At 41.6% G+C, this 27,016-nt stretch overlaps 1 protein-coding gene across 1 annotated transcript in view; it reads right to left on the bottom strand.

Annotated features, from left to right (window-relative positions):
- LOC145345344 (pecanex-like protein 2) overlaps window positions 1-27,016 on the bottom strand; it is a 220,115-nt gene that overhangs the window by 61,822 nt on the left and 131,277 nt on the right. The window contains exons 25-30 of the mRNA XM_080193158.1: window positions 22,143-22,272; window positions 19,602-19,660; window positions 14,101-14,316; window positions 9,515-9,771; window positions 6,090-6,323; window positions 3,363-3,466 (exon numbers count right to left, since the gene is read on the bottom strand). Coding sequence (XP_080049284.1) covers window positions 3,363-3,466; window positions 6,090-6,323; window positions 9,515-9,771; window positions 14,101-14,316; window positions 19,602-19,660; window positions 22,143-22,272 — 1,000 coding nt within the window. The remainder of the gene's footprint in view (window positions 1-3,362; window positions 3,467-6,089; window positions 6,324-9,514; window positions 9,772-14,100; window positions 14,317-19,601; window positions 19,661-22,142; window positions 22,273-27,016) is intronic.

Raw genomic sequence — 27,016 nt, 5'->3', positions numbered from 1 at the left:
CCATACAGTACAGAAGGAGGCTATTCTGCCCATTGAGCCTGCACCGACAACAATCCCATTAGGCCCTATCCCCATAATCCCACATATTTACCTTGCTAATCCCTCTGACACTATGGGGCAATTTTGCGTGGCCAATCAATCTAATTTACACATCTTTAGACTGTGGAAGGAAACCCATGCAGTCACGGGGAGAACATGCGAACTCCACACAGTTACCTGAGGCTGAAATTGAACAACGGTCCCTGACGTCGTAAGGCAGCAGTGCTAACAACTGTGCCACTGTGGCCAATAAGTGCTGGCCAAGCCAATGATACCCACCAGCCATGAAAGAATAACAAAAGACAATTTATTTTGCTGAGTCTTTCCCTCATATCTACTATTGTTTGAGTCTTGTTAACTTTCTACAATGATATCTAGCTCTGAGATCACAAATTGAAGTAAATAATCTGTAATGATTTATATCAATGCCTCAGAAATTCAAAAACCTGGATTATTTTTGCCCTTAATCTTCTTTTCTAAATAGGTCCTCTCTATATAGCTCACTGCTAGAATGACTGCTCTGAACCTATCACACATGTGGTCTCACCCACAGTTAAACTGACTTGTTTCAACTTGGAATCAAATATGCTTTGGAGCACCCCAATGTTGGTTCACCTCACCGATAACAGTTTGATAGCCACAACTCAATCCAGTTCCATCGTTGCCCACTTTCTGTGAGGTATGTTAGAATCCGTCATCAAGGAGGAAATAGCAAGGCATCTCGAGGGGAATTGCTTGATAGAGCAGACGCAGCACGGTTTCGTTAAGGGGAAGTCGTGTCTGACAAATTTACTGGAGTTCTATGAGGATGTGTCTAGGGCGGTGGATAGAGGAGAGCCGGTGGATGTGGTCTTTCTTGATTTTCAGAAGGCATTTGACAAGGTACCTCACAAGAGGTTATTGCAGAAGGTCAGGGGGCATGGAGTTGGGGGTAGGGTGTTAGCGTGGATAGAGGATTGGTTATCAAATAGGAGGCAGAGAGTGGGGGTCAATGGGTGCTATTCGGATTGGCGGTTGGTGACTAGTGGAGTGCCTCAGGGGTCGGTGCTGGGGCCTCAGCTATTTACCATTTATATAGATGATCTGGAAGAGGGAACCGAGTGTATGGTGTCGAAATTTGCTGATGACACCAAGATTGGAGGAACGGCAAATTGTGCGGAGGGTGTGGAGAGTCTGCAGAAGGATCTAGATAGGCTGGGCGAATGGGCCAGGAACTGGCAAATGGAATTTAATGTTGGCAAGTGCGAGGTGGTCCACTTTGGTAGGAATAATGGTAGGAAGGACTATTACTTACGTGGCGAAAAACTGCAGCAGGCGACGGTGCAGAGGGACCTCGGGGTCCTTGTGCATGAGTCGCAAAAACCCAGCTTGCAGGTGCAGCAGGTGGTCAGGAAGGCGAATGGGATGCTGGCCTTCATAGCGAGGGGGATTGAATATAAAAGTAGGGCGGTCTTGCTGCGGCTATATAGGGCATTGGTGAGGCCGCAGCTGGAGTACTGTGTGCAGTTTTGGGTGCCGTACTTACGCAAGGATATTTTGGCCTTGGAGGGAGTGCAGAGGAGGTTTACTAGGCTGATGCCGGAGTTGAGGGGGTTGAGCTATGAGGAGAGGCTGAATAAACTAGGCTTGTACTCGTTAGAGTTTAGAAGAATGAGCGGAGACCTCATTGAGACGTATAAGATGATGAATGGGATGGATAGGAATTTGATAAGAGAGGGGATTAAGGGTTATGGGGAGAGGGCGGGAATGTGGAACTGAGCCACGACAGATCAGCCATGATCTTATTGAATGGCGGGGCAGGCTCGAAGGGCCAGATGGCCTACTCCTGCTCCTATTTCTTATGTTATGTTCTTATGTTCTTATATGTGGTTTCATGGTTTTTGGGCTGTATAATTACGACTGCTCTAAATTCCATCTGAGGCTCCATTAAACAATGAGCTTATTTATTCTGAATTTCTTATTTATCTTGTTATCTTTATAGAACTAAGAAAATTACAGCACAGGAACAGGCCCTTTGGCCCTCCAAGCCTGCACCGACCATGCTGCCCGACTGAACTAAAACCCCCTACCATTCTGGGGACCATATCCTCTATTCCCATCCTATTCATGTATTTGTCCAAACACCCCTTAATCACAGTGGATAACTTTGCCCACATAACCTTGGTGTCATCTGCAAAATCTGTACTATTACAAGGGTACCCATTTGATAATATCTCAGTACATGTTCAATATGGAACTGCATACAGTAGGAAGAATTTTGAAATTCTACAGAGGATATAGTATAGTTTCACTAGGATGCTGTGTGCTATGAGGAAATACAAATCAAAATAAAGGTTTTAAAGTTTGGACTTCTTTCATTAGAACAATACAGACAGCAATAGAATATGTTAGAAATATTTCAAATTATGAAAGAATGGGTCAGGATAGACTGTTCCATAAATGAGGGACCTTGAACCAGGAGCATAGGTACAAGATTAAATTTAAGAGATTTAAAACAAAGAATGAGAGAAGCATCTTTACAAAGAGAATTGAGAGGTTATGGTTCACTTCCAAGATTAGAAGTTCAGTTAAGGTAGAAATGTTCTCAACATTCATGATTAGACTGAATGAATGGGAGTGCTTGATCAACTATTCATGGAATAGTATGCTTCCATTTTCATCACCAATGTTCAATATCAGGCATTTTAATTTTGGTTGTGATTTTTCCAAGTAATTTCACTACAGAATCCAGAGAAGTAGGCAGGAACAGAAGGGGACCATTGGACAGGAGACAGAGACAGAGGTTGGGAGTTGGGAATGAGGAGAGGTAGGCAGAGGCAGCAGGATGGTAGAGGCAGGGAGAAGATCATGGAGGAAGTTGAGAATGAGGAAGACCCCATCAGAGGTTCAGAAGATACTTCACAGGTTAGCCCCCAATCAGTTGCTCTCCCATTTTGGGAGGAAAGCCATAGGTGGTCAGCAAGGAATGGGGAGTGGTGGTGGATGGTGTTGAATGATTGGGGAGAGTGGGGTCCACGAGCATCAAGGAAAAGCTCTCAAGGGAGAAAGTGAAGTTGGGTTAGGGTGTGTTTCACTCTGGAATGGTTAAAGTGCCAATGGGTGTGGTGGTGATATCACGTATTTCGCAGCTTACTGATTTATATCTTTGATTCAGTCCAATGGGGGAATTGGTAGTAAATGGAATTGCTACATTGTAATTTCTCCTTCAGGTTAAAGTCACCCATTCTTCCCTCATTAAGCCTCACTTACTGTAACAATAATTTTATTTGTAATGTGCACTGTAACATTTCCCAGCTGAATTGGCTAAAACCCTGACAGGTTACCTGATGGACATGTTGTGCGTTGCTGTACCTAAAGCTCTTCTGCCAAAAATAGAAAGGCTGTAACAAAGAGTTACGAGTGGGGAATCTCCATCACTTCTCACAGGCTGTAACACAAAACAGAATAGGTCAGCATTACATGCAACTCATGACCGTACACTTGAGAGCACAGCTTAGACCACAGAATCACGCAACATAGTGGGAGGCCATTCCTCCTGCAAACAACAAAACCAAATTGTAAGTCAGTAACAAGAGGCGATAGATTTAAGAAAATTGACAAAAGATCCAGTGGTTAGATGGGGAGAATCTTTTCCATGCAATGCGTTGGTATACTTAGAATGCATCATCTGAAAATGATGTGAAATCAGATTAAATAATATCTCTCAAAAGGAAACGGGAAAACTTGCAGGACTGTAAGGATGGAGTGAGGCTAAATAGATCACTCTTACAAAGAGAAAATATTGCAGCTGCTGGAAATACAAAATAAAAACAGAAAATGCTGGAACTGGAAAATTAGGAACAAGAGATCATCCAGCAACATGAACTTGTCTGCTATTCTGATCTGTACTTGAACCCCTTTTCTCCACCTTCATTCCCTAACCCTTAATACCTTTGCAGAACAAAATCTATCGGCTTCAGTTTTGAAATTTTCAACTGGCCTTCTGCATTAACAGCTTTTTTGAGAGGGCACAGATTTCCAGGTTTCCACTACTCTTTGTGTGAACAAGTGCTTTCTGGCATCACCCCTGAATAGTGCAGCTCTAATTTTAAGATCATTTCTCTTTGTTCTGGATTTCTCCACAGAGGATGTAGTTTCTCTGTATTTGCCCGATCTAATCACTAAATTATCTTAAACACCTCAATTACATCACCTCTTAATCTTTGATACTCAGGAGAATACAACTCCCATTTATGTGATTAGTCTTGATAATTTATCGCTTTTAGCCCTAGTATCATTTTAGTAAATCTACATAGCCAAGGTCAATCTATCCTTCCTGAGTAACGGTACCAGGAAGTGACCACAGTATTCAGATGGGGCCTGACAAGAGCTTTATAAATGGGACATAACTTCCAGCCTTTTGTATTTCATATTTAACTGGCTTTGCATTATTAACAACAAAGATGTAAAAATAAAATCCATACAAGTGGAACAGTGAGTGACAGCACTTCAGTGATTAACAAGAATGGAAACCTTCCACACACAAACAATACTAAACTAACAAAAATTCCAAAACAAATATACTTTCCCACTTGTTGCTGCCCTAGCTACATCAAGTAGCACGGTAATCATCTGGGTTCTCTGCAGGAAGGATTTTGTGCTCAAGGGTTTGAAGTGGGACTTGAACCCACAATCTTCTGCCCAGAGGCAAGAGCTGCACCAACAGTGGATCTTAAAGGAGGAAGTACAGGTAGAAGGGTGTAAGAGAATGCCTGATGCCCCACAGTTGCAGTGCTGCCCCATTGAGAACATGGCCTCAGTTATATGGGGGAAAAGAGAGGGGAGTTTTTAAAAATCAGGCACAATGATTCTAAATGTAATGTCTGCAGCCCTAGACATTTCACTAATAATCTGGAGTGGTGTTGGGGTCATAATTCAGCATCATTCTTAAAGGGAAAAATGTACTGACCTTGTGAATGGAATTTCTAAATAAAAAAGTAACAGATTGATGCTGGAATTGTGGGCTTAATAATTATCAGACAGAACTAAATAGACTATGCTCTTCACACTGGAATAGAGAAGGCTAAGAATTGGGGGTCGCCCATAGTCAAAGGCCACAAATATAACACAGTCACTAATAATGGGGGAGGGATTCTCTGGCCTCCTCACAGTGTGTTTCTTGTGGCAGGAGATGGCGCACTATTCACCGGTGGTGGGATCTTCTGCTTCTACTTCTCTCAAAGGGACCTCTCATTGACTGCACTCCATGCCAAGGGAAACCAGCAGTAGGGATGCACTGTCAGCACAACTAGAAGACCCCACTGGTGTCATGAGCTGAAGAATGTGGTACTCGCTACTGCATGAGGCAAATACCAAAGAGGCATTCAAAAAGAAAATTACATGAAGGGGAAATAAATAAAATTTATTTATTAGTCACAAGTAGGCTTACATTAACACTGCAATGAAGTTACTGTGAAAAATCCCCTAGTTGCCTTACTCGGCGCCTGTTCGGGTACACTGAGGGAGAATTTTGCATGGCTAATATACCTAACTACCATGTCTTTCAGATTGTGGGAGGAAACTGGAGCACCCAGAGGAAATCCACGCAGGCGAGAACTTGCAAACTCCGCAGTTACCTGAGGCTGGAATTAAACACGGGTCCCTGACGTTATGAGGCAGCAGTGCTAACCATTGTGCCACTCTGGTATAGAAGGGTATGCTGAGGAAGCCATAGCACTGGCATAAACCAATTGAATCAAACGGCATGTTTCTTGACAGAAACAGACTTAACATCGAGTCTGTATAACTCTTCTTCAAGGTGAGTCATATGGACTTGGAACGTTCACTTTGTTTCTCTTCCTGCAGATGCTGCCAGGCCTGCTGAGTTTTTACAGCATTTTTTGTTTTTAATTTCAGATTTCCAGCATCCACGGGGTTTGCTGTTGTTATTATTGCCTGTTTCTGTATTGTGCACTTCATGCAAGACAATTTGGAAACAAAGGAAAATGAACACAATGACTAGGAATAAGATTGTGGGAAGGTGAATTGAGAAATATAATTTAATTGTGTACCTTTGTCCTTTTACTGGTGCAGTGCTGAATCCACTCCAAATAAGCATTACAGAAGCTGGCTCTTGAGATTCCCTTGAGGCAATGGTCATAGTCTTCATCAATGTTCACATTAAAAACCCCTGGGTCCCTGTCGATGTAATTCCATGCTGTGCACGGATGCAGAGCTTCCTGTATGGATTCATTGCTTAACCAGTCTTCCAGTTTTGGAGAGTGAATCAAGTAATATATTATGCTCTGTCAAGAAAAATTCATTAATACACAATTTCATCTCACGGTTGTAACAGATGTGTTAATTAATACCAGCTTATCTCAGTACAATTCTTTTCATTAACAATATTTCAAAGACATTAAGGAATGACTTGAATGCTACTTTTTAACTATTTAATATTGCAATATAAAACACATGTCTTAAAATATTCATTTCATGAAAGAAGGGCCTTAGTGAGAACTGTTTGCATTTATACAGCAAAGGAGATGTAACAAGAGTTTACCAAATATTTGGTCAAGGATGTAGACTTTTAAGAGAAAGTGGGAAGTGAATTCAGAGCATGGGACTTAGGTTACTTATCCTGCCAGATTCTACTGTGGATCAGGATAGAAATAAGTTCACTGCAACTTCGCCAAGTGCTCCGTGTCATGTTCAGCAGCACAAGGTTCATAAAATTCAACTGCTCTCAAATCATTCCTATGATTTAGCAGAGGTCCCACTGTTTTATCTGACCCTGCCTTTCTCGGTTAAACACCTGCATCCTGAGTTTATTACCACTAGTCACTTGTTTATTATAAGCTCACATCTGTTGGTTTCAACCATGTCCCATTTTGATTTCTATCTTCCATGTAACTTGTACCACAGACGCACCCTGCAGCTGTAGCTTCTCACTAACAAGAATGTACTTGGCCCATGTTCATTTCACTGCTGCTCTCTGGTTGCACAATAACACACCAACCGTGGGTTAGTGGGTATTTCCCCATTGGATCAAATGGTCATGATTTTAAGCTCCACGCCAGAGACTTGACTACAAAAGTGAACTGAAATTGCAATGTTATACTAAGGGATTGCAGTACTGTTGGAGTTGCCACCCTTCAGAAGAGACGGGGTTCCATTTGCCCTCTAGTTATTATCACATTGCTGTTTATGGGATCTGGTAACAGTGATTACAATGAAAAAAGATAATCCATTAGGCACTTTAAGATGCCCTGAGGTTGTGAAGGAAACTATATAATTGCAAGTTGTCTTTATTACTCATAGTATAAAAAGGTTGGAAGAGTTTATGCCACCAGCAAAACTCAGACCTCTGACGACCAACACTCAAAACATTTATCTGTTGGCAATTAATTCGCTGCCATTGAACTTCTTTGCAGCGAGGCATGTGTTTCAGATATGGACAGGACCTGGGAGGTTTGCCTTTGGGAATCTGTGCGTAAAGCTTTCTTTTTGCATCCTTGATGCAAGTCATTTCCTACAATGCACCTTTAGGGGATCCCTTTCTGTCTTCAGCTTCTGGCATGTAAATAAACAGTTGGAGCAACAGGGCAATTTACAAACTATAAAATCTCAATTTTAAATATTTAATAAGGCTGTTTAGTTATTTCTATATGAGAAATGACACTAAGGTGGAGTGGGAAATAAACAGATGGAGGGTGAAGCAGGCATATTTCATTGAGACACCAGCTGTAAGCGGTGGGTACTGTATTGGGAAAATGCACTGCTTATACTCTTGAAAGTGTCATCACATGACCACATAACTCCAAATGTCCAAGCCCCATGCTCCCACAATTTGTCAACATACTTACCGTCAAGGTGTCCCGTCACCCCCCACAAAATCCCAACACTGATCATCTCATACATTCATCGCCATAATTCACCACCTTCCCTTGGCCAATCAGAAAGTGAACAGTCTCTTTGTTAGCCAACTCGATGGTTCTTAACTATAATCAAACAGCCTTCTTCTCCATCTCCAATACTTTTTATAACTACCGAACATAAGTACTGAATGAAAATTGTATAAAAAGGTAAATTTTTAATATCCCAATTAATTTTATGTGATCCAACTTATCAGCGAGTGGGAAGGGCCAGGAACGCAAATTCCCAACAGGCCTCAAGAGTTCTGCACAAGCACGGGCTGGGAGCTGGCTGAATATGCGCAATCTGGTGTTCTGCTGTTTCTTGAGCCGGGGAAGGGCCCATAACATCTACACAAAAAGAAAAGGGTGCAAAGAATTGGGTCTTGTGACCCAGGAGTGGGCACCACATTCACAGGAGAGTCCCAGTCAGGGAACAAAGAGAAATTCCAAAAGAGGGTTCTCAATAGAGGACAGGGAGAGGTCCCTTAAAGAAAGAGATGAGCAAAGAAAGAGGTTCCCTGTCATATAAAAGCAATGGTTAGCAGATTTTGAATAATGACAGTTCAAGAGAAACACTGAAGATCTAAGAACACAGCAGAAGGTTAGTGATTCTGTGCTGCAGGTCACTAGATCAAAGATAACCTTTTGGAACAGTTGCATTCTGCATGGTGCAGCCAAGGTGTTGAATAGTGTTTGAGAGTTGGTGCTAGAATGTAGAGTCAGGAATCCAGGATGAGGGAGTCTTGGGGGTTTGAGATTGAAACTCTGCGAGGTGAGCTGTCACTGAGATAGTCCAAGGAGGAGAGAATTCTGGAATGAATTCCAAGGCTCAGTTTTCGTCAGAGCATAGCTTCAATGAGACTGATTGCTGGTGTCTGGGTGGGTTGCTGAAAATCCTTGGGATTTGTCTGTCTTGGTCAAAGTTGCCATTCAATGTGTTTTGTGTACATTGGGCCACAGTTTGTCTGTTAATTCACATTAATTTTCATATTAACCCCGAATGTTAGGGTATAAGATGATATTGGAAATTGTCTTATCTTTCTGAACTTGAATGATAAAGTGGAATCTTCTGGCCTTATTCTCTTAAATATCTTGGATCTCAAACTTTGTCTACTTTAAACAAAATGTTACTGGTCCCTAACCAGATCATACCAACAACTTGGGGGTCTAGTCTGGCATCATAACAATTTGCTGTAGGATTTTGCTCACAACAGTATCCTGGAGGCTAATCTTCAATACCTTCAGGACAATCCTGGAGGCCTGGCAACACTATCAACAGTTAGTTTAGACTCAGTTGCCAAAAGCAAGTCTCATGAACTTTAGCCAGGCCACCAGAAGGGATTTTCCCACCACTTAAATAAAATATAAACCCAAACCCATCTCCATCTCACTGTTTTCTTCTGCCAGTTGTTATCCAAAAAGGGTTTCAGTTAAAGCTGAGTTGCAGTCTGATTCTCATTGCTTTATCACAGCTGGCAGTTATGACAGGCTGTAGGAGGAAGGTCTAAACAAAAAAAGGAGGTGGAGGCAAAATTTATGAAGCAAAATAGCATACTAGAAACTTACTCGCCTACTACTACCTTTACGTAATAGGTGATAAGCATCTTTCGCAGGTCAAACATCTGCAGCATACACGCTGCGTTGTTGTCACTGATGCTGTAGCCTTCCAGCACGTATTTAGATGATGTAACTTCCCAGGCCAGCCAGCGTTGGATAAAAGCTGCATTAAATGACAACATGTGAGGCAAATGCCCTGGCTGACAGCAACAGCAACAGCCTTCGTCATCCTCGACCCCCTCTGTTATCGCTTCAACCTCCCTCTGTTGACAGTATGTCCCTGAAAAATAAACCATGACAACAAATTATTTTTGAGGTCAATTAGCTTATCAGGCTAAATACAATATACCCTGCAAAATATATACCCAAAAATATATACCAAACAACATAATCCATATAACACATCCCAAATATACATTGTACAATAAATCCAGTACAATATATATACACTAGACAAAATGCAGCTACAATTTTTAGAGTACACTATAACGTGTATAATAGTTCCTGTGCAAATGTTCCAAACTATGTACCCCATACAGCATGTATTGTACAATATGTACCACTATAACACATTCAGCACAATATATCTCATGCAATATGCACCATACAATACATCCCACGTATGTTGCATAAGGCAAAGACCTATCCAAGATGGATTATATCATAGACCATAGAACAAAAAAAATCCATTTAGCATCTTTAGTATAATAAAATATCCCATGGCACCTCACAAGAAGCAACATAAAACAAAATATGAGAACATATAAACTACAACTTTTAAAAGAACTTTATTTATTCATGGGATTTGCTGACCAGATGAGCACTTATTGCCCATCCTTAACTGTCTTTGAACTATGTGGTTTTAAGAGTCAACCACATTTCTGTGGGTCTGGAATCATGTAGGTCAGACCAGGTAAGAAGGGAAATTTCTTTCCCTAAAGGGCATTAATGAACCAGATGATTTTTTTTATGACAATCGACAAAGGTTTCATGATGATTAGACTTTTAACTCCAGATTTTTGTTGAATTCAAATTTTATCATTTGCTATGGAATTTAAACCTGGGTCCCCACACTTTATCCCGGGTCTCTGGATTACTAGTCCAGTGACAATAGCACTGTGCCACTGCCTCCCCATACAATACCAAACAATCTGTACAATATTAACAGAATTCATACCATACAATATGAACCAAGCAATATATAGTCTATGATGAATATTATGAACTTAAGGAAAGACTTATACGTATATACTGTTTTTTTTCAACCACCAGACATAAAACACGTTACATTCAATGATGCTAGATCAATTATACATTAAATTTCCCACAAGCAGACTGTACAATATACACCAAATAATATATCTATTTGATATATTAACAATGTAATGACAGAATAGTGGAACAGATTTCATCTCTCAAAATCTATGGCAGTAAAAGGAACAATTGCATTGATATAGCATTTTGTCATCTCCTCAAAAAATCCCAAAGTGTTTACATATTCGATGAATTACCTTTGAACCTGCAATCACCGATATGTTGGCAATTACAGATTCCAATATGTACAAAGCAAGATCCCACAAACTGCAAACAAGATAAATGGCCAGTTAAGCTGTGTTTAGTGGAGCACACAAAATCCTCGTGCTATTAGTTTGGTAATGGTCTCTTAAAGCGTTACATTTATCCTCAAAAGTTGACAGCTCCATTTAGTGCATATTACCCACACAGGAGTTAAGACATTTATCATCTCTGTCAGTCTTTCACTGGTCTTCTCCCAAACAGATGTTATTAAATAATTATCAGTCCTCCCCTTCTTCCACTGACCAGGGTTATTGCAAGTATTTTGTTGAAGCTCATTATAAAGGCTATTTTTATCATTTAGAGAAAAATCTTTCATCTCTTAAATCTTTGCCTCCTTTTACATAATTTCTACTCTGAAGACTTTTTTGTCTTGTTGCATCCAGGTTGTTTCTATTTGTGTTTATTTCCACATCAATAAAGCATTTCTAATGGCCTCCTGCTCTTTGCTCATTTTTCTAAGCTTCTAGGGGTCTTGTGCATCGTGCCAGCACATGATGTGCAAACGCTGTACATGATGTACTATTGTACCTGAATTCATATCCACATTCTCACCAGTGTATACAAATTTCAGTGAAATCTGCAATCACAGTGATAATAAAGAGGACGAGATTATTCAATTTCTTCGTGATGGTGCCTGCACTAGTGTCATAACCGAATAAAGTCGTGGGGTCACAGCTCGTCAATAATGCTTGCTGACGCATATCAGTTGTCCTCTCCTCAGATTGGAGAGCACTCTCCCTTGGGCAGCCCAATCCATAACATCAGCTTTACACACCAGTGACAAGTTTAAAATTGACCTTCAGTCTTTCTGATGCACAACTTTACCAAATTAACCAGCATTTAGTGTCAAGTCGTTCACTCTCTACATCTTTTATTATACATGTGGAGCATTCAGGCAGAAATGTTGAAGTGATTTGTCTAAAATTGTTAATCGTGGATGCACTTAAATACTAATGCATCCAGATGCCACACAAGTTTGATTTAAAATCATTCCAAAGTGCATTTGATTTTTATGAATTTTTTATTCTTCGTATTCGAGTCATAAAGGTTTACAGCATGGAAACAAGCCCTTCGGCCCAACTTGTCCATGCCGCCCTTTTTTGTAAATCACTAAGCTAGTCCCAGTTGCCCAGGTTTGGCCAATATCCCTCTATATCCACCTCACACATGTTACTGTCAAAATGCTTTATAAAAGACAAAATTGTGCCCATCTCCACTACTACCTCTGGCAGCTTGTTCCAGACACTCAGCACCAAATAACAGAATAACTAATATTCTTGCAAGACCATGAATGTATAAGCTAACAAATGTTCAGACAGCTAAAAGCGAACAGTAAATAAAGAGCATTCAAGTGAAGGCGCCTAATTAGAACATTTCATCTTGCTCTGTACTAATCTGTGCAGCCTCAGTATCACAAAATAATTAAGTTTCAGCAACTGAACAGAAAAATAATTAAAATGTAGAAACCCAGAAAAAAACATAGCATCAAAACAATCAAAAAGTTTGGAAAAGCATCCACTGTTTATCTGTAAACTCTGCAACACTGAAATCATGTAACTTACCATCGAAATATGATGGGATAATTAAAGCAAAAGCAAAACTGTCTCGGTGACAGCTTGAGCTTTAGTAGCCATGACAAATCCCATGCTACTTGTACAGATGTCTGCAGACTATTACCATAATGCAAAATATACTCATCCGTGAACATAATTGGATGTTTACGTAATGACATAGTAAGAATTGCCCTTATAGTGTGCCTTTCATAACCTCAGGACATTCTAAAGCACTTTATAGCCAATTTTGAATTGTAGTCGCCATTGGAATGTAAGAAATGCTACAATTTGTGCACAGTGAAGGCTCAGAAACAAAAATGGGATACATGGCCAGATAATCTGTCATTTGTAGCGATGTTGGTTGAGAGATAGATATTGGTCAAGACGCGGGAGAACGCTCCAGATCTTCTTCTAACTAATGCTGTGTAGATCTTTTATGTCCACTCGAGAGGGTCCTCAGTTTATTGTTTATCCTGAAAGACAGCAGGGCAGATCTTACCTTCTTGTCCTACTCGTCGATGAATGTGGCTACCGGTAAGATCGTGAGATAGGTGAAAAATCAGGTTTGCACCCAATTTCTCATCTGTCGTGATATTACCAGGTCCAGAAAACTGGTGAGATCAGTCTTGCGCCCAAAAACAGATCTAGGCAGATCTCACTATTTAAACTGAACTTAAATTTGATTTCAATATAATTAGTGAGCTCAGGATGGAACTGTCCAGGTTCACTTGCCTTTGCGGCCTCACCAGTGAAGGGCCCCACTGGCAAGGATCACGTATGGTCCCCATCAACGAGGCCTGTCATGATAGCCTCATTGGTAGGACCGAAGGCCACTGAGGCCCCACCCGGGAAGTCGGGGGCAGGTGGCAGTGCCTCTTGGGGAGGGGGCGCAATTGTCCAAGCTGGGACGGGGGGGCGGGGAATGATTAGAGGGTGGGGGGGGGTAGAATTGGCCATAGAGGCTCATGATTAGGGGGTGGGGGGACCTTTACAGTGAGCTACCAGCTATCCAGCGAGATTAGACCCAGACTCGCCTCCTTCCCCTGCTAGCAGGAAACAGATTTTGCATTACTTTTTGAACAGAGTGGCATGAGATTGGACTTGTGGCCCAGCTGAAAAAACGGATCTGAAACTGTCCCATTTTCTGGCTCATTCAGAACTTAGAATATTTTTCGTAAGATCAGCCACAGCACCTCTGGTGTAGCACTTCCCCATTACTGCATTGTGCTCAAGACTCTAAAAAGGACGGACACATTACTATCCTGGTTTATTATCCAACAGTATAACCTGTTGATTAACCAAAGCAAATTATCCCTATCAGTTAGTCTACATCGGATCCAGATACGAAATAAAGAAAATATCCAATCGTGGAGAGCTTGGGGAATTGAGTCACTTTCTCTTCTCAAACTACTACACTTGCCAACGTCTCAAATTTTTCACACGCCATGTCCTGTGATTTTACTCTAATGGGAGCTCACCTCTGAATTCAAGTCCTCTTAGCTGGAAAGTTACTAGACCATTGCCAATCTCTATCAACTGAACCAAGGCGTTGAGGTAATCTGAGGCCAGGATGAAGCAGTCGCCTGTACTGTAGCTTCCCCAGCGACCCAGAATTAAATCACCACACAAGCTTTGCTGCAATGATCTCGTCAAGTGCTCATAGAAGATGGAGTTTAAGTTGTTATCATCAGCCCCTAGATGTGCAAACACCAAACACAGCAAGGGTTAACTTACAATTTTGGCATTTAAACAGAAGAAAGAATGTTATTGCACAATGTTGAGATGTAAACACTGCCCTGACACTTATTACTGGATACTGTTTGTACAAGTGTGATTCGCCCACTCCAAGTGTTGACTAGTATAACCAGACAGCAAAGATTCTGGAGGTTACATAGAACATAGAACATAGAACATAGAACACTACAGCACAAACAGGCCCTTCGGCCCACAAGTTGCGCCGACCACATCACCTACCAACCTACAGACCTATCTATAACCCTCAATCTCATTAAACCCCATATACTCATCCAGAAGTCTTTTAAAAGACCCCAGCGAGTTCGCCTCCACCACCACTGACGGCAGCCGATTCCATTCACTCACCACCCTCTGAGTGAAAAACTTACCCCTAACATATTTTATATGTTATATTTGCAAACTTCAACAACCTTAAAGCCTACATGAAATAATTGCTCATAATGTACAGCAAAGAACTAGGCCATTCAGCCCAACTACACCATGTCTGTTTATGCTGCACATGAGCCTTACTTCATCTCATCCTATCAGCAGATCCCTTTTCACCTCATGAACTTATCCAGCTTCCCTCAAATCTCTGTACTATTTGTCCCAAACACCTCATATTGTAACAAATTCCACAATTCCATCACTTCCTAAGAACTTGTTCTTGATTTTTTTCATTGTATTTATTTATTTAGTGACTCTTCTATAATTAAAACCTCTAGTTTTGGTCTCTCTTACAGGCAGATGTATTTTCTCTATGTCCACCCAATGAGTTCCATTCACTCTTCAATTTTCAAACGAGAAGAGCTCTGATCTGTTCAAAGTTTCCTCATGAGTAGAACCTTTCAGTTCTAATATCATGCTGGTACATCTTTTCTGCAACTTCCCCAGTGCCTCTATATCTTTTTTTATATAATATGGAGACCAAATCCGTGCACAATTCTCTCAGTGTGATCTCAACAAGATTTTATCCAAATTTAACATAACTTCTCTGCTTTTTAGTTCTATTTCTCTGGCGATGAATACCAGCACTTAATTTTTTATTTATTACCTTTGTAAGCTGCATTGCTATTTTTAGTGCGCTGTTTTTCTATATTCCCTGATCTTTTTAATCTTTTGCAACATTTAGACCCAAATTATCCAACCAATATGTGGTCTTATTCTTCTCACCAAAATTTACCATTTCAACTTATCTACAGATAATCAACAAGATAATGAATGTTAAAGCAGCCTTGCTCTGTTTCATTTCTGGTTTCATTTAAAGTGAAATCTAACACATTGCGAACCTAGAGAAAGTGTGGATGAGGATGTTGCTGTACATATAGAACTATAGTTTTCTCCCAACATCATGGGGATGAAAAATTTGGACAGGATGCCTGGTGCATGGAATCAACTCAAGTGACATGCCCTTTCCTGGCAGCTCATTCTGGTCATAGCATCTCATAGAGCATCCTTGCCTTGAATGTCCATTGTAAAGCATGCAGGGGGAAGAATAGGGGACATATCTGAAGCCCAGTACTACAGAATTACATGAAATAAACAACAATGTTTGGGAAGTACAGATTTCCAAGCCCACAACTCTGCAAAGTTTAGCTCTAATGATGCTTTCCATAATGCTGCTGACTGCAAGAGAGGGTAGCAAGTGTGGGACCCAACGAAGTGATCCATGCCAGAGAGAAAATTAATGCTTTGAAACAAAAACAATCACAACTCCCCTGAGGTGATAAAAAAAATCAAAGAGTTTAGGATAGAATTATAGTCACGTGGAAAACTTTAGAAACATAGAACCCCTACAAGTGCAGAAGGAGGCCGTTCAGCTCATCAAGACTACACTGACTCTCTGACAATAATCCCACCCATGCCTTATTCACGTTACCCAACGTACTTACCCTGCTATTAGCATGACCAATCAACCTAATCCACACATCTTTAGAATGTGGGAGGAAACTGGAGCACCTGAAGGGAACCCACGCAGACACAGGGAGAATGTGCAAAAGGCACACAGAGAGTAACTCAAGGCCAGAATTGAATGTGGGTCCCTGGGGCAGTTAGACAGCAGTGCTATTCATGGTACCACCGTGCTGTGGGTTGATTAGGAAGAACCAGCATGGATTTCTATAGGGGAAATCATGTTCAACTAACTTGGAGTTTTTGAGGAGGTAATAGAAAGGTTTGATGAAAGTACTGCTTTTGATGTGGTCTACATGTACTTTCAGAAACATTCAACATAGTGTCATGCAACAGACTTGTGAGAAAAGTTATAGTTCATGGAATAAAAGGGACTGTAGCAAGATGGACACAAATTAGCTCAATAGTATGAAACAGAGAGTAATGGTTAATGGGTATTTTTCAGGCTGGAGGAAGGTTCTCCCCGGTGCTCCCCAGGGGTTGGTATTAGATCTTTTGCATTCTTTTATATACATCAATGATCTAGATTTTGGTGTGCAAAGAACAGTTTCAAAGTTTACAAATGACACAAAACTTGGAAATACTGTAAACTATGAAAAGGACAGTGTAGAACTTCAAAACGGTTAGCTCAAATTGGTGGAGTGGGCAGATGAAATTCAATGCCGAGAAGTGTGAGGTGATGCATTTTGGTAGGCGGAACACAGAATAAGGTATAAAATGTTTAAAGGATGCAGGAGCGGAGGGACCTGGGTATATATGTTCTTGGATTATTGAAGGTGACAAGGTAAGTGAAGGGAGCAATTAATAAAGTATATAGTATTCTAGGCTTTATTAATAAGGACATACCGCACAAGAGCAAGGAAGTTTTGCTGAACTTATATAAGACGCTTGTTAGACCTCAGCCAGAATATTGTGTACAGTACTGTGTGGCACATTGTAGAAAGGATGAGAATGCATTTGAGAGAGTGCAGAAGAAGATTATAAGAATGACTCCAGTGATGCAAAACTTCAGTTATGAGAATAGATTGGGGAGGTTGAGACTGTGCTCCTTGGAGAGAAGGTAGCTAAAAGGAGATTTGATAGAGATGTTTAAAATCTTGAGGGGGCTGGACTGAGTAGATAGGAAGAAATTATTCTTGCTTGTAAAAGGGTTGAGAACAAGAGGGCAGTGATCTAAAGTGATTTGCGAAAGAAGCAAATGTGACATGAGAAAAAATGCTTTTCACAATTCAGGGAACAATATTGGATGATGCAAAAGTGCTGAATACTGAGAGGCAGCATGGATGAGACCATTACCACATAAATGGACATTAACCTAAGAAGTGGTTTGAGACCAGACTACACAGCCAGAAAGTGTGGTGGAAGCAAATTCAATTGAGGCATTAATAAATGATTACTTGAACAGAAACAATGTAGAGGGGTACAGGGAAAAGGCAGGAGAATGGCACTAAGTCACGATGCACATTTGGACAGTCAGCGCAGATACGATGGACCAAATGGCCTCCATCCGGGCCACAACAATTCTGTGATTTTGTGAATAAATGTTCCCCCAGAGACTTTGCTTCATCTTTAGTTGTATGTATGTCCCAAATCCTTGGCAAGGGCAGAATTTTTGTTTTGTCTGTTTTGTAGTTATATTAAACGTCTTGAGGGGTTGACAGGATGGACAATTGTTTCTATTGGCCAGGGAACCTAAAACACGGGAACAAAGTCTCAGTGTAAGGGTCTGATCATTTAGGACTGAGCTGAAGAGGAATTCCTCCAGTCAGTGTGCGTATCTTCATCATTTTTTTTCACCCCAGAGATGCTCAATCAGTTAATATATTTAAGGCTGGGTTAAAACAGGCTTTTGGTCTCTCAGGGAATTAAGAGGTAAGGGGAATTGGTGGAGAAATAGAGTTAAAGTCCAAAATCAGCCATGATGGTATTGAAAGGTGGAGCAGGTTAGATGGGCCATATGGTCTACTCCTGTTTCTATTTCTTATATTTTTATATTAGGTTAATGTCCATTTATGTGGTAATGGTCTCATCCATGCTGCCTCTCAGTATTCAGCACTTTTGCATCATCCAATATTGTTCCCTCCACCCTGAAAATAATCAGAGGTCTTTGTCTGGTGGTCATGATTATCTTGACATTTGTGATTAAAAACACAGCTCCCATTTTCTGATAAGGCATCTTGTAGTCACAAACATTCCAGTTAATCTGCAAAGATGCACAGAAGGTGTTACTTATTTTACAGAGTGCAAGGAACAAGGGACTGTCAATTTCATTAACAATCAGTCATGAAGCCATTATGGCAATCATATATCAAAATGTAATCCAGGGTCCACTTCAGAGCCATGCATTCTGTCCTTTTAGCTTTTCCATTAAAAAAAACCCACCTCTCTGTTTATAATGGGAACCTCCTATGTAAACCTATTGTGCTGTTATTAGAATCTGCTGTCAATGGCAGCACTGCAACACCTCCAGTGGCAGGAAAGTGCAATTATAGTGTGGTATTCACAGAGGCCAATGCTAAACTGAGAATTCCAGTCAAAAACCACCAGATGATTAGAGGGGGAAATGGAACAGGTCACAATGATAACACCTTTTCATATTGCTGCTTTGGCCTCAGCTGAAGTATTGCATCCAATTTTACGCATGAGATTTTGGAAAGGATGTGAAGATCTTGGAAAGGGTATAAATGAGTTATATGATACCAACAACGAAGGCTTCAATTTTGTGAAGAGGTCGGAGAAACCAGGGTTAACTCTCTTTATAGCAGACAAGGTTAAGGGGAGATTTTGCTCAGAATTATCCAAGGTTCTGGTCGAGTAGTTAGGGAGGGACTGTTTCTACCTGGGTTGCTAGCTAAAGGGCACAAATTTGAAGTAACGGGTAGAAAAATCCAACTCTGCAAGTTAAATGTGATCTGAAATGGTAATAGATTAGACAGTAACTTTCAAAACAGAATTGAATTTTTAAAAACTTGCAAAAGGTAAATCTGCAGGCTATGGGAGTGGGACTAATGAGGCAGCTCTTTCAAAGAGTCAGCACAAGCAAGATGAGCTGAATGGCCTCCTTCTGTGCTGTATCATTCTATGACACAGCAGGTAGGCATTTTTAAGTTTAGGACTGAGTCACATTATTTGAAAGTGGAGTTTATCCGAGAGTGAGAGAGATTGACACTTTCTGAAACAGCATCTCTCACCTCAAGAAGCACAAAATTCACAGGAACATTTCATTCTTGTAGTGGTTATATTTTTAGGGGCTAGACAATCCTATCACAAAGTCTGCACATAATTGCGATGCCAAGGGACGTTAGCTACAGTTGTACTAGCTCTTTCTACTTACCAGTACTTCTGTTTATCTGTGAATCCAGCCTCGTATTTGAATGATCTACCCGTTTGGTGCTGGAAAAAAGCCAGAAGTAATTGTATAAGCTTTGAAAATTACCAGCTGATCTCTCATCTCATAGGCCACAGAGTGTGATAACCAAGAGTACACGCAGAGGGGCTAGACCCAAGTTAATTAGACCAGTACATAGACATAATTCAGCTCATTTTCAAGCTATATATTTTGTCCTTTTCACATTTTTGTTTTAATAATCCTGCTTTCATACCTACAATAGGAACTCCCTCTCTAAACCCCTCATGACATAATTAGATTTTGGTGCTACACCCTCATTCACAGGAGTGTGTAATTACAACATAACAGGATTACAAATGAAGTTCCCATTGTAAACATGGGCCAAGATATTCCAGGTAGTGGAATTTCCCTTCCGCCATCTAAAGAGTCAGCGGTGCCCTACAGCCATTTCATATTCCAAGGAATGTTAATTCGCTGGAGGTGACATTTCTGTTCCTCAATCAGGAAGAAGTCCTGCTTCGGAGGGCTGCCAGCTAATCTGATCAACCAACAATTCTCTAGTTTCTGCTGGATCAGAAGCTGCAGTGGACAGGACTGGGACTACAATCAATCCTCAGAAGCTGCAATGGACAGGACTGAGACTACAATCAATCCTCAGAGCCTAAAAGTGGGACTTTCTGGCCTCTCCTGCCAGTGGGATCTTCCAGTCCTGCTGAACTCAACCCCTTGTGGTGGGTTCCCTGGGTTGCAGGTAAACCATGCACAAGCCCATAAACTTTGGCAGGACCAAAAGATCCTGCCAGCAGTCAACGACTCACTACATCTGGTGCAGGGAAAATTAAGGAGGCGAGGAAATCCAGGCTGAAGTCCTGGGAGTTCCGGATCAAGTAAGTTTTGGGAGTTTCAGGGCAGGGAAGATAGGTGAGGTCATCATGGGGAGAGGGGGCGGTGGGGGTGTCAGTGGAGAGGCTGGAGGGGGTGGAGCAAACTCCCGCACGGACCAGACTTTTTTGGGGGTGACACCTCATGTTGAAATGAGGCTGCCAATGGAGGCACCCCACACCTCCTCCACCCTTCCTGCCTGTGACCTAAACAGGATTAATTTTTGAGTGCCCCCTGCCCTGAACTCCTCGTGCCAGCCCAGATATTGAGACTGGGTAAGAAAGGGTCTTAGTGGTCAATAATTGGCCACTTATGGCCCTCAATTGAGGCATGGGTGGTCATGCCGGCCTAAGCCTCTCCCAACGGAGCTTAAAATTACAGAGTGGTCACTGTGGGTGGGAACAGTCCATCCCCATTACTGCTTTTCCCTGCCTGTGGGGAAAGGGGTGAGGCCCTCCAAAAAATTTTATGGTCACCAATCACAAATATCTGCCATTAGGAGAACAAAATTCTTGCCAAGAACACAGAAATTTATAATGGAAAAGATTGGAGAGCATGTGCTTCTGGAGTCTTAACATACTGGAGATGTTAACCACAAATTTCCTGTTTGTAGTTATGATATAGGTAAAGGGCCAAACACTATTTTCTGAAACAACTTCAAGGGACATATTTCAAAGCTGGTCACGGGCACAGAGATAGTTTACAACTGTTCTCCTCTTTTCCTTCTCTCCCTCACAATATAAGAGCCTGGATGAAGAGCATAGCCAAACATGAAACAATGCGATTATCTTCATACGCACATCATGATGAGTTGGCTTATTATTTGAGCACGCATCACAGTCAAATCCAACCTAATTTTTTTCCCGGACTCCACACACTGTGTGCATCTGCAACTTGGATTGGAGAATAGCAGCTGGGAGTGTAAACCAAAGTCGGTTTTCCTCACTAAATTTCAGACATTAAGACCACCTTTAGTCCCACAGTCACCACCTGGGCTCAGGTTAGTTATCTCAGCACAAACTGAGAACTAAACTTTTTACATGTTGCAATACATTGAGGATTCACAATGCAACATTTTCAATTTAAACTGGTTTCTCCTCCCTCCATACAAGAAAAAAAATGACAAAACCTTTGGTCAGATTTCTAAAATGATTAAAGAACTGTAATATCAACAACACACTGCCAACAAAGTATAATCACAACTTGTGTGGTAACACTAATAAAGTGAGGACATTTGATTGAGCAAATGAGGAGAAATCATTTCCACTGACAGAAGGGTTGATACAGTAAGAAGTCTCACAACACCAGGTTAAAGTTCAACAGGTTTATTTGGTAGTAAACACCACTAGCTGTTCCTTTATCAGATGAGTGGAGAGTGATCCTGTGTGGAAGAGTATTCAATAATAACTTTCAAAAATGACAGCCTTCAGGGCTGAAAGATTCTATGAATGAATACGCATTGTCTTAAGTTAGTTTTCCACCTCTATTGACAGCCTCCATTGCCCAACTCACTACTCTTAACTTCAACTTTGGAGTCTGAACAGAGAGTTGAAGGAGCAGGTTGGGATAAACATCAGCAAGAAAGGACTTTTCCTGTGGCTGCTCCAGCAATCAGACTCTCATCCTCAAATGAAGCCTACTTACTTGTAATTCCTTTCCCAGAACTTTACTGGCCTAGCATAGGACATCATGAAAATGGCGCTGCCAAGGAATGGAGTAAGAGGTGTGGAAAAGAATGAAGATATAAGAGCCTGGATGAACAGCATAGCCGAATCTGAAACAATGCAATTAAGGAATTGATTTCATAATTGCTGTGAAAAAGTGATATAGATATTTAATCAAAATGTGCAAGTACATTTAATTATCGTGACACAGGTAACCTTATACATTGTTGGATATATTGTTTGCAAGTGGAAGCTCTGACCCAAATTCAAAGGTCAGCCCTCTGCAGTTTCTTTTGTATGGGCTTACATCATTCACCCTTACCCTCTCTAATCAAAGTTACAGCCCCTCCAGTAAGACTTCTTGCCTTAGAAGATTCAAGCCCCACTCCAGATAATGAACCACAGAATTCAGTACCATGAACCACACTCAGTACCAGTACCAGAGGAGTGCTGATGTGCTATCTCTAAAATAAGACATTAAGTTGAGGCCCATCTCAGTTGGATGTACAATATCTCAAGGCACTATTTTGAAGATTAGCAGGGAATTTATCCCCAGTGTCCTGGCCGATATTTGTTGTAAAAGCTATTGTATAAGAGTATTTTTTTTTGCCTTCAGTGATTTCTCTTTCATATAGATGATCTGGAAGAGGGAACCGAGTGTATGGTGTCGAAATTTGCTGATGACACCAAGATGGGTGGAACGGCAAATTGCGCGGAGGGTGTGGAGAGTCTGCAGAAGGATCTAGATAGGCTGGGCGAATGGGCCAGGAACTGGCAAATGGAATTTAATGTTGGCAAGCGCGAGGTGGTCCACTTTGGTAGGAATAATGGTAGGAAGGACTATTACTTACGTGGCAAAAAACTGCAGCAGGTGACGGTGCAGAGGGACCTCGGGGTCCTTGTGCATGAGTTGCAAAAACACAGCCTGCAGGTGCAGCAGGTGGTCAGGAAGGCTAATGGGATGCTGGCCTTCATAGTGAGGGGGATTGAATATAAAAGTAGGGAGGTCTTGCTGCAGCTGTATAGGGCATTGGTGAGGCCGCAGCTGGAGTACTGTGTGCAGTTTTGGGCGCCGTACTTATGCAAGGATATTTTGGCCTTGGAGGGAGTGCAGAGGAGGTTTACTAGGCTGATACCGGAGTTGAGGGGGTTGAGCTATGAGGAGAGGCTGAATAAACTAGGCTTGTACTCGTTAGAGTTTAGAAGAATGAGGGGAGATCTCATTGAGACATATAGGATGATGAATGGGATGGATAGGATCGAGGTGGAGAGACTCTTCCCGCTCAGAAAGGACAGTAGGACTAGGGGGCACAGCCTCAAGATAAAGGGGGGGCGGTTTAGAACGGAGTTGAGGAGGAACTTCTTCACTCAAAGGGTGGTGAATCTCTGGAATTCTCTGCCCGTTGAGGTGGTGGAGGCTGCCTCGCTAAATATTTTTAAGACGCGGGTTGATGGGTTTTTGATAAGAGAGGGGATTAAGGGTTATGGGGAGAGGGCGGGAAGGTGGAACTGAGCCACGACAGATCAGCCATGATCTTATTGAATGGCGGGGCAGGCTCGAAGGGCTAGATGGCCTACTCCTGCTCCTATTTCTTATGTTCTTATGTTCTTATTTCTGTCACCTTTGGAGTCCTTCATGATTTATCCTTGATCCTCTCCCCTTTCTCATCTACATGCCTCTTGGTGACAATCTACAAACACATCAAGTCCCACACCCAATTCTACCTTTCACCAGCTCGCTCTGCCTCTCCACTTTCTTTAATTTGTCACACTGCCCAGCAGTCAGACATGGAGAAAAGCAAATTACTGCGGATGCTGGAATCTGAAAGCAAAAGAGAAAATGCTGGAAAGCCTCAGCATATCTGACAGCATCTGTAAGGAGAGAAAAGAGTTGATGTTTCGAGACCAGATAATTGTTCGTTAAAGTTTTGACAAAGGGTCATCTGGACTCAAAACATCATGTCTTTTCTCTCCTTACAGATGCTGCCAGATGTAGAGATGTCAGTTTCCTCCTATTAAATATTGGAAGACCAAAGCCATTATCTTTGATCTATGATACAAACTATGTAGTTTTAATAACCAAGACCATTTCTCCATTTGGCCATTATACCAGGTTGAATGAGACTGTTACCAATCTCGGCATCTTATTTGAACCTGAACTTCTAACTCATCACCATAAATTCCAAAGACCATTTATTTCCACTTGCGTGACATCTCCAAACCAGCCTCTGCTCATCTGGCCCTGAAGCCCTCATTTATGCCTTTGTTACCACTAGACTTGACCATTTTAATGGCCTCCTGGCTAGGGCCTCCCATCTGCCATCCTCTGTGAACTTTATTTATTTCATTCTGTTCTCTGCTGTCTGTAACTCAGCTCATCCTCAGACAGGCACTCATCTGTCATCATAATATGCTGGCTGATCTAGGCTTTTAATTTGTAGATTATTCTATATTTCATCAGTCAGCAGTGTAGGCACACTGTGGATTGTACACCCCAGTGCCAATCTGCTGATTCATAAAGCCAGGAGTTTACGCAGTGAAGTGTGCAACATAGCATTCTGTTACCAAGGTGAGGCAATGTTCTTTTAAGGTAACAAAATTCTAACTAATCTGTAAACAGAGTTCTGGTGTTGGGCGTATCAGTTGGAGAACATGTTCATGGCTGCTAGCTTAGAAGCTCACAGCAATTTAAGATTGATTTGCCTCTTATAAAGTGGGACATCTGGAGTGTTATTGCAGGTTTATCATGGGATTGGCAAGTGTGTCATCATGTTAACAGATACCTCATTCCAATATTAGCGTAAGTTAGGTCAAGTGTAACCAAAACAAAACAGTTGAAGCTAATTGAGGTTTCTTTTTAGGAAGGAAGAACGAACCTACAAAAAAGTTGCATCTCTCAGCAATGCCCTGAAGTACTTTATGAACACTATCATGAAGGATAGTTTTACAGCTAGATCCATAAATGACAATGAGATGAATGATCAACTATTACATATTTTAGCATGTTGGTTTGCGGGGAAGTTGTAGCAACTCCCTGTTCATCTTCAAATAGTGCAATGGGATCTTTAATCACTAGAACAGTCAAACAGGTTTTCAATTTTACTTTTCATCTGAAAGATGGCACCTTCAAAAGTGCTCTTTCAGTGCCATCCCTCAAACATTTCAGTGCTGAGTGCTGTTGCTCAAATAGTTCAGTGCTCTCTTAGTGCCCTTAATGGTATTACTCCAACACTGCACTCCTTCAGTACTGCCATTCTGACAATGTAGCAACCCCAGTTCTGCCCATCCAACATTGCAGAGTTCCTTCAGTATTGCCATTCCTACAGTGCAGCAGCTCCTCAATGCCGCACTGGAAATATCTACATAAAAACGTAAGAAATAGGAGCAGGAGTAGGCCATCTAGCCCTTCGAGCCTGCCCCGCCATTCAATAAGATCATGGCTGATCTGTCGTGGCTCAGTTCCACATTCCCGCCCTCTCCCCATAACCCTTAATCCCCTCACTTATCAAAAACCCATCAACCCGCGTCTTAAAAATATTTAGCGAGGCAGCCTCCACCACCTCAACGGGCAGAGAATTCCAGAGATTCATCACCCTTTGAGTGAAGAAGTTCCTCAACTCCATTCTAAACTGCCCCCCCCTTTATCTTGAGGCTGTGCCCCCTAGTCCTACTGAGCAGGAAGAGTCTCTCCACCTCTATCCTATCCATCCCATTCATCATCTTATACGTCTCAATGAGATCTCCCCTCATTCTTCTAAACTCGAACGAGTACAAGCCTAGTTTATTCAGTCTCTCCTCATAGCTCAACCCCCTCAACTCCGGTATCAGCCTAGTAAACCTCCTCTGCACTCCCTCCAAGGCCAAAATATCCTTGCGTAAGTACGGCGACCAAAACTGCACACAGTACTCCAGCTGCGGCCTCACCAATGCCCTATACAGCCGCAGCAAGACCTCCCTACTTTTATATTCAATCCCCCTCGCTATGAAGGCCAGCATCCCATTAGCCTTCCTGACCACCTGCTGCACCTGCAGGCTGGGTTTTTGTGACTCATGCACAAGGATCTAGTCTAGATTATGTGCTCGAGTCCCCAAACTGAGACATGAATTGACAACCCTCTGACTCAGGAAGGGCCAAATTGACAAGAGTCAATCTTTCACATCTATTTTGAAAAAAAACTACAAAACCAGAGCGGGCCGTGATTGTAATGATCCATTGAAATGAATTAAAAACACAAGATATCTGTGCCAAATTCAATGCTTCACATTACATGAATTTCAGCACAAATGTGGGTGGGAAATTCCTCAGTCTCCTTCTGCTGCACTGATACTTTTTTGCCACTTGCCTCAGACTTTTACCAAAAGGCGTGCTGGTTAGGTGCATTGGCCATGCTAAATTCTCCCTCAGTGTAGCCCAACAGGCGCTGACGTGTGGTCAGTATAGGTTTTCACAGTAACTTCAATGCAGTGTTAATGTAAGCCTCCTTGTGACAATAAAAAAGTCAGAAAACATTGAGCAGCTACCAGAAAATTCCTAGTTTATATTGTGCGCACGAATGTCATTTTTCTTTAAATGATTCAGTAAGGTGCCGAGTTCTCAACTTATAAACTTACTGTCAGCACCCTGTGACCTTGCGACTTTTTGTCAGACGTAAAACTCATCCTAATGAAAGATTCCAGATGTCCCTAGTTTAAAGCACCGATAAGATTCCTGGCCCCATTACATGGTCAGTCGTTGGATGCCCTGAAACTTAAGCCTGTGCCTTTCTTACAGGAGCTGATCATTTCTACAGACAAATCTAAAGGGAAAAGATTCGTTTGATTTTATTTAATACTTTTTGCGTGTATGTGTGTGCG

This window comes from Carcharhinus amblyrhynchos, chromosome 7 (assembly GCF_965287045.1).
Source record: "Carcharhinus amblyrhynchos chromosome 7, sCarAmb.v2.hapA, whole genome shotgun sequence".
In the NCBI taxonomy this organism is placed as follows: Eukaryota; Metazoa; Chordata; class Chondrichthyes; order Carcharhiniformes; family Carcharhinidae; genus Carcharhinus; species Carcharhinus amblyrhynchos.
This window is presented reverse-complemented; position numbering and strand designations above follow the sequence as displayed.